The sequence below is a fragment of the Chrysochloris asiatica genome, unplaced genomic scaffold, assembly GCF_000296735.1.
Source record: "Chrysochloris asiatica unplaced genomic scaffold, ChrAsi1.0 scaffold00025, whole genome shotgun sequence".
NCBI classification, from domain to species: Eukaryota; Metazoa; Chordata; class Mammalia; order Afrosoricida; family Chrysochloridae; genus Chrysochloris; species Chrysochloris asiatica.
Window position 1 is genome coordinate 1,160,794 of NW_006408543.1, and position 11,970 is coordinate 1,172,763.

The 11,970-nt window shown below is 53.8% G+C and overlaps 1 protein-coding gene across 1 annotated transcript; it reads left to right on the plus strand.

Moving 5' to 3' along the window:
- Positions 1-2,391: 2,391 nt before the first annotated feature.
- TMEM179 (transmembrane protein 179) lies at positions 2,392-11,071 on the plus strand. Its single transcript, XM_006839490.1, has 4 exons — positions 2,392-2,715; positions 9,194-9,331; positions 9,652-9,730; positions 10,895-11,071. Exons 1-4 carry the CDS (start codon positions 2,411-2,413, stop codon positions 11,069-11,071), a joined length of 699 nt encoding a protein of 232 aa, XP_006839553.1. The 5' UTR covers positions 2,392-2,410.
- Positions 11,072-11,970: the final 899 nt, after the last annotated feature.

Sequence of the window (11,970 nt, forward strand, 5' to 3'; positions counted from 1 at the left end):
GCACATTTTGAGAGTCTGTGAAATTGTCAATTGCTGTTGAAATTTTAAATGTGTATATCCATGACCCAGCAATTCCTCTTCTAAGAATGTCTCTTACAAGGTGTAAATTTCTCATGACACCACTTCAAAATAGCAGTTTTGGCATCCTTGGGGAACTCAAATTGTGTTCTTTAGGGTTCTTCACCATGGGGGTGACTGCATCTCAACTGTCAAACCTCTGGGAATCCTGGCCCAGTCAGACTGACACAAAACCTTAGCTATCACACTCCTCAGACACAAAGAAATTAAAAAGGAACACAAGCGGAGTTCCCCATGGGTGCCCAGACTGCCATTTGAAGTGGTGTAAATGGAACAGCACAGATTTCCTTGGGGGAAGGGTAGACAGACAGAAACACCCCTTTCAGCATAGACCTGGAAGGAGCCTACGTCGGGAGGCATTAACTTCACATTTTGATATTTCTGTTTTAAAAAAGTTCTTCTGATTTGGTAGCAATGCTTTTTTGACTTACATCAGGGATGTTGTCTCGACAGCATTTGAAATCGGAATTGGGAGACACTAAATACCCATCCGTAGCGTAGTGGTTACGAATCGGGCTGCAAACCGCAAGGTCAGCAGTTCGAAACTACCAGCTGCTCCGCGGGAGAAAGATGAGGCTTTCTACTCCCGTAAAGATTTACACCCTCGGAAACCCTGTACAGGGTCGCTATGAGTCGGTTCCGACTCCACGGCACATAACAACAACAACAACAACAACAACAAATACCCATCAAAACAGGAGTACTATGTCATTTGTATGGTTTCTTCCTTATTATGGATTGCTATGCAGCAATGAAAAAGGTTTCAGTAGATCTGGGTTGGGAGTAATGTCCAGACGGCAACTTTGAATCAAGAATTCCCCTGCAGAGCCATGTAGATGACCATGGGTTTTTGTAAGTGATGTGCAGGTGCTGAGGTATTTAGCCAAAGATCTAGAGAGTAGACAGCAGACATTAAAAGTGGTTGTCCCTCATTGAACCATTAGGTGGTGGAATGATTTGGAAAACGAGGGTGACAACGGTTGTCCCACTTGACGAACGTATTCTCCGTCACTGAATTGTAAACACTGTTGTGATAGAGAATGTTTTGTTACATTTTTACCACAGTAATAATGAAACTAAAACGAGGTGCTTGTCCTAGCAGTGTAATGAAGTTGAGCAGGGAGAAGGAGGAAAGATATTACTGTTGGCAATAAAGCAATTTAAACTTTTTTATTTTTTTTTAGTACTTGCAACAAAATGTGGATGCAATTTTAAACCATCTGGCTGTTTCTTGCAGAAGAGGCACTAGGACTTTGTCACACTGGGAATTGGACTCAACCTGGCTTAGTCTTAAAGGAAACTAGGAAAGGCATTAATTCTATTAATTAATGCAGCAGCAGATTCCATCTCAGCAAAGGGGGTCTTAATGAGGTGCCCAGGGCATCCATTATTTATCCTGTAAATATCAGCTCAAGGGCTCTGCTTATATCGGACAACATAACGCATGTCCCCGCTGAGGGCACAGTGCTGGAGAAGCCCACTGCACCCTCCCGCCTCCCACACTCCAGCCCTCCACGGATCCCAACCTCGCCCCTCTCTGTCCTCCTTCCACACCCTTTCCACTCCAGGACCCTGGCAGTCAACTTTTCCTGCCTGGATGATTGATTCCACCCCTGGCTGTAGCATTTTGGACAGGTACCTCATAGCCGGCGTCTCTTTAACTCTGATGGAGGTGGGGACACAGCACAGGTCTTATGACACCTAGTAGCATTCACGGGAATGTTGCAACGGCACTCTCCATGAGGGATACCCGGATTCAATCCTGGCCAACATAACCTAATATGCAGCCACCACCCAGCGCCAGTGGAGGCTTGCATGTTTTTATGATGCAGAATAGCTTTCAACAGAACGTCTCGTTTAAGAGAGACTAGGAAGAAAAGACAGGCAATCTACTTCTGGAAATCCTGTGTGATTCACAACCGTCCAATCTATCCCCAACCCATCATGGCTGGGCATCGTTTTGTTCCGTTGTGCCTGGGGTCGCCCTGAGGTGGGCTGACTCTGACAGTTAATGGCACAGAGCCGTGTTTCTAGAATCCCATTTAGCTTTATGCCTTGGTAGGGCCTTAACAGGAGACTTCACTTTCTGTATTTGCATCTTTTTCTCTAGAGAGGTCCACTCCCACGCACCCCACCCTTTCGCTCTCTCCGGCGCCCCACCCCGGGCCTCCCGGGAGCTGTCCGCAGTGCTGACCGGAGCGTGGCCGCGCTTGGGCAGGTGCGCACGCGTCCCCGGCGGCGCCGCCACTGCGCAGCCTCCGCGCTCCCCGGCCAGGCCTGCGCGGCGCCGAGATTCCGCGGCCCCGGGCTCCCGGCCCGGCCTGGCCCGACAATGGCGCTCAACAACTTCCTCTTGGCGCAGTGCGCCTGCTACTTCCTGGCCTTCCTCTTCAGCTTCGTGGTGGTGGTGCCGCTGTCTGAGAATGGGCACGACTTCCGCGGTCGCTGCCTGCTCTTCACGGAGGGCATGTGGCTGAGCGCCAACATGACGGTGCAGGAGCGCGAGCGCTTCACGGTGCACGAGTGGGGCCCGCCGGCAGCCTGCCGCTTCAGCATGCTCGCCAGCCTCCTGTCACTGCTGCTGGCCGCCGCGCACGCATGGCGCACGCTCTTCTTCCTCTGCAAGGGCCACGAGGAGTAAGTAGGCCGTCCGTGCCCAGATCCAGCCCGTAGGGTGAGCGCGAGCCTCTTCTGCTTTCTCGCGAACACCCCAGGGCCCTTGAAATGGACCCTATGTCTCACCTTCAGGGTCCCACGCGGTCAGGACCCGGGACAGCTCCCAACCAGGTTTGAGGCCTGCGTTGGCTTGGGGAAGGGAGACCAGGCCCCGCCTGGTGAGGATAAGACTTGGGGGAGGGGGAGAGGAGGGCGGGGACTGGCTTAACCCCCATCACCCTGGGAGTGAAGACCGGTGGGAAGCCCCTCGCAGCTCCCCATTGGTGCTCAGATCTAGTCTGGGGCACACAAAAGAGAAACCGTGCAAGAATATGGCTGCAGACTGAGAACTTGCTTTGTGTCTGAGCGCCCTCCCCTCCTCTGAGCCTCCGCCCTCCTTTTTCTGCCCTGGTTCCTCCGGAGGGAGATTGGAACATGGCTCATCCAGGTATAGGGAGTCCTTAGCATAGGACCCCATGTCCTCATGAACCCCCACACTGGGGAACCAGCCTCTCCTTTGACTGAGACCCCTTCAGAGGCCATGGAGGTCAGTACCCAGGTCATCGACACTCTGAAATCATGCTCCCACCCCCAGGTCCTGCTCCCCAATATTTGGTGGCATCCTGAGGGGCTTTGCTCTTTTTGTGGGAGGTGGGAGATGGAACCAGGGTCTCTGAGGATGTGGGGTGGGGCGTCTGCCCAAGAGGGCACGAGAGAGGAATGGGGCTGAAGGGAAGAGGGAGGAATCTGATGAGGGCTGAAGAGCTCCATCTCTCCAGTGAACAAGTATCACAGATGAGGGGACTTAGAACAACAGACAGTCCTTCTCTCCCATCTATGGAGCACAAGTCCAAAGTCAAACTGTGGGCAGGTGGTCTCTGGAGGTGCTGCCTCTGCCTTCCTTTCTATAGGTCCTGGTGACTCAGCAGTTCTTGGCTTGTAGTCATGCCATTCTAGTTTCTGGCTTTGTGGAAACATAGCATTTTCCTCTCTGAATCTCTGTCTGCCCAAACCAGCCACTGGATTTCGTGTTTACGAAATCCATTGCAGTCCCTGGGTGGTGCAAATGTTTAACATGCTCAGCTGCTCACCCAAAAGTTGGAGGCTCAAGTCTTCCAAGAGGTGGCTTGAGAAAATAGTCTGGTGATCTACTCATGAAGAATCACCCACTGAGAACCCTGTGGAGTACAGTTCTACTTTGACACACACGGGGGCGCCATGAGTGGGATCTACTTATGAAAAACCATCCACTGAGAACCCTGTGAACGCAGCTCTACTCTGACACACGTGGGGCACCATGAGTGGAATCTACTCATGACATATCATCCACTGAGAACCCTGTGGGGCACAGTTCTACTCTGACACACACGGGAGCACCATGAGTGGGATCTACTCATGAAATATTATCCACTGAGAACCCTGTGGGGCACAGTTCTACTCTGACGCACACGGGGCACCATGAGTGGGATCTACTTATGAAAAATAATCCACTGAGAACCCTATGGGGCACAGATCTACTCTGACACACACAGGGCACCATGAGTGGGATCTACTTATGAAAAATCATCCACTGAGACCCCTGTGGGCACAGTTCTACTCTGACACACATGGGGCACCATGAGTGGAATCTACTTATGAAAAATCACCCACTGAGAACCCTGTGAGCACAGTTCTACTCTGACACACACGGGGGCACCATGAGTGGGATCTACTTATGAAAATTCATCCACTGAGAACCCTGTGGGTGCACAGTTCTACTCTGACACACACGGGGGATGGTGGGGGCATGAATGGAGTCCACGTGACAGCACCTGTTTTTCTTTTGGGTAAATCCTGAAATCTGTAACTTACATCTGCAAAGATTCTCTTTGCAAACAAGATCACACACAGGTACCCAGGACTAGGGCGTGGATATATCTGCTTGGAGGACACAGTTCAATCCCTTGCGTGAAGGTTCTGAGTGTGGGGTCTGCAGAAAGCCAGGTCAGCCTTGGGAGGCGTCTGGTGCTGGGGGCTGTGGATCCAAATTCTGGGGGTGTGACTGGCCTCTGCCCAGGTGTGCTCTGGCCATCCTGGGCTTGCATATTCATGTTGCAGGACATCTCACTGTGCTGCTGGTGTTCCAAAAGGCCATCATCTGCACCATGTCACTAGGCAGGGTGGACCCCCATCAGTGCCTATGGGCAGGTGGTGTCTGTAGGGGCGTCATTGAAGGTCTAGGGGAGGTAGTGGGAATTGTTGGAGGGATGGGGTAAGATGCCTACAGGGAAGCAGCTTCCCTCAGTCTGGGACGCTGGGGATAGAGGGAACAGTTCATACAAGGATAGACTATGATTTGGTTATCTGTGCACATAGGAAGCCCTACAACGGACCTAGCTTGGGTAGAATCTAAGGTGGCTCCCTAGATAGGAGCCAGGCTGTGTGACTCAGTGAGGGAGATTTCAGAGGCTGGAGATGAGGGCTAGGGGAACTGAGAGCCCCCAGAGCTTGCAGGAAATGATCCCAGCACATGTGGCAGCTCAATTTGGGAGCTTGGACACTAACTGATTCCGGGGCAGTTCCATGTAGCATCTCATGGACGCTGCCCACCCACCTGTTGAGATGGTCACCCTCAGTCCCAGGAGACTTGGGATGCAGGAACACTTTCCTCCGTGCTGGTTTCACTGTGGGCTGAGGTGCTGGTTGTCCTTGAGCCCTTTCCCTCACCCCAACTTGACCCATGTGGGGCTTGGGCGTCATTGGATGACTTGGTGAGTTCCTGGCCGGGGTGGAAGGGACCTCACAGTGCATCACTATCTCTGGTCATGGGCCTGACTAATGGGGTGGGGGGGACTCTCCCCCATCTTCCCTCCAGTGGCCTTTGTCCAGGCTCTGGCCATCACAGCCAAGGTTCAGGGACATCAGCTGCGTAGTGTTCTCCTTGGCCATCAGGAGTTACTGGCCAGCACTGTGTGGCCATGCGTCATCGGTTCTCCTCCCTGCCCACCATGCAGTCTGACTGTAATGACCCTGTGAATGTGTGGGCCCTTCTCTTAGTGCTGGGCAGCGGTTCCTTCAGAGCAATGGCGGCAAGGCTCCTGGTGGTTTCAGGAACAACAGAACGATTGGAACACTGCCCAGTCCAACGCCTCCGTGACCCCCGGGATGTTTGAGCCCATTGTGTTTACCGTTGTCACGGAATGCTGCCTTTGTTTCCACTACTGACCTTTTCTAGTGTTCGGGCCATCCTGATAATGCCTCCAAAGTAAGTTGAGTCTTGGATGGCTTTTTGTGCTCCACGAGGGCTTCCGCTGGTTGATTTTCACACACAGATCAGCAGGTCTTTAGAGGCTGAAACCTATCCACCATGGGTGATCCTGCTGGTATGTGGAATACTGGTGTCATAGCTTCCAGCATCCCAGCAACACGTGTACCACCATGGACAAACAGATGGACAGATGACTGAGTGGTGGTGAGGGGTGTAAAAACTCAAATTCTCTCAGGATGCCTCACTTCGGGGCCCCTCCCAGCTCAGACCCCTCCTCAGTGATCTGCAGTGTTCTTAGGGGTGTCACCAGATAGTGGGTCAACCCCCCTCTTGCAGAGTAATTAAAGAGGGTCTCTGATGGCATGTCTCTAAGAGAGTAAAGGATTAAAGTGCCTTTTGCAGAACGGGTATCATTCAGGTATGCCGCTCTTGGTTACTGAATGAATGAATGAGTGGTGAATGAAAGACAGTGGTGTTTCTTGGTGCTGTATCAGGAGATTCATCGGCCAGGGACATGGTCCAGCTCTCCTCCCAATGGGGTGGTGACAGGCTGAATGAGCCTCAGGTTAACACACCCTGTCTGCCACCCACACATTTTCTCAGCTCTCAGATATGACTTCGCAGGTCGGTCACCATGGAGACAGCATGTCAGACTGAGCAGGGTTCTGAGAGGCAGCCAGACAACTTAACCCTGTGTGTGCCAGGCTCAACTGTCCAGCTGGCTGTCTCCCCAGGGAGGGACTCACCCAACCCTGATGTCTGTAGCACCTAGCTGGGTACCATGGGGAGGTCACTGTGGGGATGTTCTCAATGTAACCCCAGCTTGGCATCTGATGTGGCTTAGAATACAGCACACCAGTGAAGGCAGAGGCTCCAAAATCAGGTCAGTCGGAGGGGATGAGGCTGCAGTGTCTGGGGTTTCCAGGTAGCTGGACTTTCTGTGTTGGAGATGGTGTTGGCTGACCACCCTGCAGGCAGGAGACGGTGGGCAGAGGAGGTGGGATGGGCAGATGCCTGCTCTGTTGGTGATCCCAGAACACATGGTGACTCACGAATTCTTGGTAGTTCTTGGGGGCAGGGGGCTCCTGAGAAGACCCTTGGTGGTACCCTTAGAGGTGGAGGGGGCTGTGATGGGCCCTGCATGTAAATACGGTTCCTAGCCTCTCACTCAGAGCTCCCAGGGTCGGAGAGATTTTGGGGTGCAGACTTGTGTCCACCAGTGGGAAACACACAGCTTCCTTTAGTGGGTGTAGTTTTGGAATGCTGACTGACAGAGATGCTCACAGAGGTGGGAATGGAGCATTGAGGGACCTGTGGAGAAGGTTGTATAGAAGAGGCCACCCTGGGAGCCTTTGGCTGGGACACACCAGCCTCTAGGAAGGGATGTGGGAATAAATCCCACCTCTGTTCTCCTCCTTCTATCCTCCACCAGGACCTCCATTGGCTGGAAGTCAAGGGGAGTCAGGGCCCACTTCCAAGGAAGGCAGGTGTAGATGAGAAAGTGGGTTTGAAAGTCAGGTGTATGAATGGATGAGTGCATGAATGATGACTGGATGAGTGAGTGAATGAATGAGTGAGTGAATTAATGAATGAATGAGTGAGTAAATGAGTGGATGAATGAATGGATGAGTGAGTGGATGAATGAGTGAGTGAGTAAATGAATGAGTGAATGAGTGAGTGGATGAATGAATGAGTGAGTGAGTGGGTGGATGAATAAATGGATGAGTGAGTAAATGAATGGATGAGTGAGTGAGTGGATGAATGAATGGGTGAGTGAGTGAGTGAGTGGATGAGTGAGTGAGTGAATGAATGAGTGAGTAAATGAATGAATGGATGAGTAAGTGGATGAATGAGTGAGTGAATGAATGAATGGGTGAATGCATGAATGAATGAGAGGATGAATGAATGAATGGATGAATGAGTGAGTGAATGGAGAGTTGAGTGAGTGAGTGAATGAATGACTAGCTGGATGAAGTGAGTGGACTTCCATTGTGTTTCAGTTTATGGGTACCACCACCAGTGATGGTGGCTTACATGTTTGCTTGGCAGAGATTCAGTTGAGACCTTGCTGATTAAATATTCCCCCCAAAGCAAGTCTTGCTGGTCATTTTATTTGGATCCAGAGATCATATGGAACCTGCTGCCTGGTCAGGCGTGGACAGTGGCCTTTCCTTGGCCACCCAACTCTTTGCTGTCTTCTCCTCCAGCATTCTTTTGGGGGAATTGCCTGCTCTTAGGCAGCCAGGCCCCAGCATGCACCCCAGGTTCAGGCCTTTCATCTCAGGGCAAGTTCACAGATGGTAGGCATTTGTGGTCCAGGCAAGGAGTCTGGGAGGTTCTGACTGTATGTCCCTGTGAGCAGGTTCTCCCCTCTGAGAAGAGCTAACCCCCTACCATGAGCCCCTCTGCTTGGGTCAGCTGAACCACCGTCTGTGACTGGAACTGGGCTGCCTGGGCTTCTGCAGGTCCCGATGCTCTCCTGTGCCTGGTGTTGGACCTTCCCAGTCATAGCTGGACCTTAGGTGTGGGAGGGAGCAAGGGCAGCATCACCTGAAGACTGGCTTGCATGTTAGAGGCAGCATGCGTGATGCCGGAGTGGTGCTTTGGAACCAGAAGGCTTGTGTTTGAATCCTGACCAGCCTCATTTGAAAGTCTGGTGGGTGGGAAGGGGTCATTGGGGTTTGGAAGATAGTGGTAGTGCACATGACAAAGGGGATCAGGGGTTCCTGGTCTGTGGTTATGGAGACCTTTGGGGGAAAGGCTGTACTGGGCTATATCTGACTTCCATATCTCTGGGCAGGTGAGTGAGGCAACCCAGGGGGGTTGGGGAAGGGGGAGCTTAGAATAGTCCTTGGGATGCTCCTTCATGGTCTCCTGGCCCTGTTTGGGGCTGTGCCTGTTGGGGACTCTGGACAAGGCTTAGAAGGGACTCTCAGTGTCCCTCTGTTTGTCCCTGGTGACCTCAGGGATTGTTAGCAGCCCCTGTTGGTCTCTGGGGAGAGGTGAGGGCTCTCAGTGTCCCCCTGTCTGTCCTTGGTGACCCAGGCATTATCAGTGTCCCCCTGTTTGTCCCTGGTGACCTCAGGGATTGTCAGCAGCCCCTGTTGGTCTCTGAGGAAAGCTGGGGGGCTCTCAGTGTCCCCTGTCTCTGGGGGGGACATGAGGAGCTTTCATGGAAAGGCTCTCCTGAAACATCCCCTTGTTGGTCCACAGCTCCTTCTTCTATGCCTTTCTGAACCTGCTGGTCAGCGCCCTGGTGGTCTTCCTCGTCTTCATCGCCAGCACCATTGTGAGCGTGGGCTTCACCATGTGGTGTGATGTCATCACTGAGAAGGGCACCCTACCACACAGGTACACCACCCTTCCCCTCTGGGGACCCCGATCTGTTCCTCAGGATGTCTCTGTTCATGGTCCCAGCTTGCAACTCTGCCCCCAGGCCAGTGGTCCACACAGCTCTCTCAGGAGTCCGGGGACTGGACACAAGCGGGGTGTGTGTGTGGGGCTGACCGTCAGGTATATTGTGTGGTTGGATGGCAGGGTTTCCAAGAGCCCCTGTCTGCCCCTTGGTGACAGCCCCCACTAGTAGAGGGTGTAGATAGCATGTCCAAGGGCTTCTTGTGGGCCCCCTGAAACTCTGGTGGTCACCCCTAGCCCACATCTTGCCATTCTAGCTGTGAAGAGCTACAGGACATCGACTTGGAGCTGAATGTGGACAACTCCGCCTTCTACGATCAGTTTGCCATTGCTCAGGTGGGGTATGGGGCAGATGCAGGATATTGGGGCTCCTTGGGGGTCAGAAAGGGCATCAGACCCAACCCTGGGGGAGCGTGGAGGGACAAGCCCCAGTCTAGGGAGGAAAGACCTAGACCCGGTACATGAACAGAGGAGTATGCTGAGCACTGGGCTGGGAGCAGTCTGGAAAAGCTTTGGAGAGGAGCCAGAGTTTTGTGGGTGGGTGTTCTAAGAGGAGGGGCCACGGGAAATACCCTAATGGGGTGTGTGAGTAGTGGGCAGTGGGGAGAGGGTAAATGACCAGCCCCAGATCAAGCTAGACCTCAGCCCAGGGTTTTTGACAGCCTGGGGTTTGAATCCCCGTCTAGTAAGTGGTCCCATAGGACTGAATGCTGGAGGGGCGTCCCTTACTCCTAGGATGGCGTGTGGGAGGGGAGCTGGCCTGGAAGCTTGGAAACGGTCACTCCGCTCCTCTGGCCCCTGGACCTTGTGGGTGGGAGACCCTCCTCAGAAAGTCCTCCAGCGAGTGGTGGTGGACAAAGCAGGAGCTAGGGAGAGGTTTGTGTGTGGATCATGTATCCATTTGCCAGGACATGCCAGCAGTCCATGAAGGCCATGGGAGGAAGCAGGGTTCGGGCTTGTCCTCCATCATGTCCCAGGCCAAGAGGACTAGAGTGACGGGCATCAGGCGGGGAGGCCGAGACTGGCAGCCAGTCGTTTCGAGACGGCGCTGGCCAGTGGCGGTCCACCACTCTCCACATAGTAACCCCAGGACCACCAGGCACCTTCACACCAATTTTGAGGGACGCTGCGCCCTGTAGTCATCAGCTGATGGGAAACTGCTGAGAATGGTGGTCCATTTAGCCAGTGAGTGGAGCGGGGCTGTGATTCAAGCCCTGCTGGGCAAAGTGGGTTGTCCGGTCCCACTCCTGCGTGGGGACCCCAGTCCCAGCCCGGAGAGTGTGGCACAGTTGTCAAGAGCAAAGCACACAGATGGAAAAGGTGGCTGTGTGGACAGTCAGGCGAAAGGGGCGGGGTGTTGGGGGGGAGGATCAGCCTCGCCCTGGGCTGCGGGGGCGGGGCCTCCAGGGTGGAGCTTGGCTTCTAGGCGTGGCTTCCAGGGTTCAGCAGCCTTGCTCTTCCCCTGGGCATGTCCTACCTCTGAGCATCTGTCCCGTCTAGTTTGGCCTCTGGGCTTCGTGGCTGGCTTGGCTGGCCATCACCGTGATGGCCTTCCTGAGAGTCTACTACAACTACCGCCAGGAGGACTTGCTGGACAGCCTGGTCCACGAGAAGGAGTTGCTGCTGGCTCGGCCGGGCTCCCGCGCCTGCCAGGAGGACAAGAGCGCCGTCATCTAGCGCCCCGACCCCTCCCAGCCCCCCAGCCTTGCAGCTTTGCATGTCCCTCCCTGCTGGCCTGGAGATCCCGATGTCCACCCTGGAAAAAGACAGTGGTGGCTGAGGCGGGCATTGACTTCAAGACAGGTGTTGGAGAGACCTGGTTGTGAGCAAATCTGTCATGGGCACCTGAGAAGAGGACTTGTGTGTGGGGCCATTCTGGTGTCCTGCAGGTATGGACGCACCTGTCCTGCAGGACACACCGGTCCTACAGCACACACCTCTCCTGCAAGTGTGGATACACCTGTTCTCGAGGACACAAACCTGTTCCCGAGGACACACCGATCCTACAGCACACGCCTTGCCTGCAGGTGTGGATACACCTGTTCCTGAGGACACACATTTGTCCTGCAGGACACACTTGTCCCAGAGGGCACACCTGTCCCAGAGGACACACACTTGTGTGGATACACCTGTCAGAACTGGCTTAGGTAAATCTGAGGGGGTAGGAAGGTGGGCAGTGGCCCTTTAGATCCTCTGGGGTCTGAGTTCTGTGCTCCCACACCTCCTGGCCAGGTATGAAGTCACTTTGCAACTTGTCAGTTACATGCATGATCGCAGAACAGTACCTGTGTCCCCAGAGTGACTTCCCACCTGTGATGGCCAGGTGTCTGCTGTCCCTTGCTCCTGAATCTGAGAGTAGGGCCTCAAGTGTGGGAGAAGCTACCTGCTGTGAGCCCTGCCTCTGTCTCTGGGGAGGGGGGAGAGGAGGTGAGGCCCTTACTCTAGGACCACTCCCTGTAGAGATGGACCCAGCCCAGGCGTGGGGTTGGTGGTGTCACCTGCATGCATGTCCATGCATGGCCAGGCTGCACCTGCCCTCTGTTTTCTGCCATGTGGGAGACCACATGGTCTGTCTG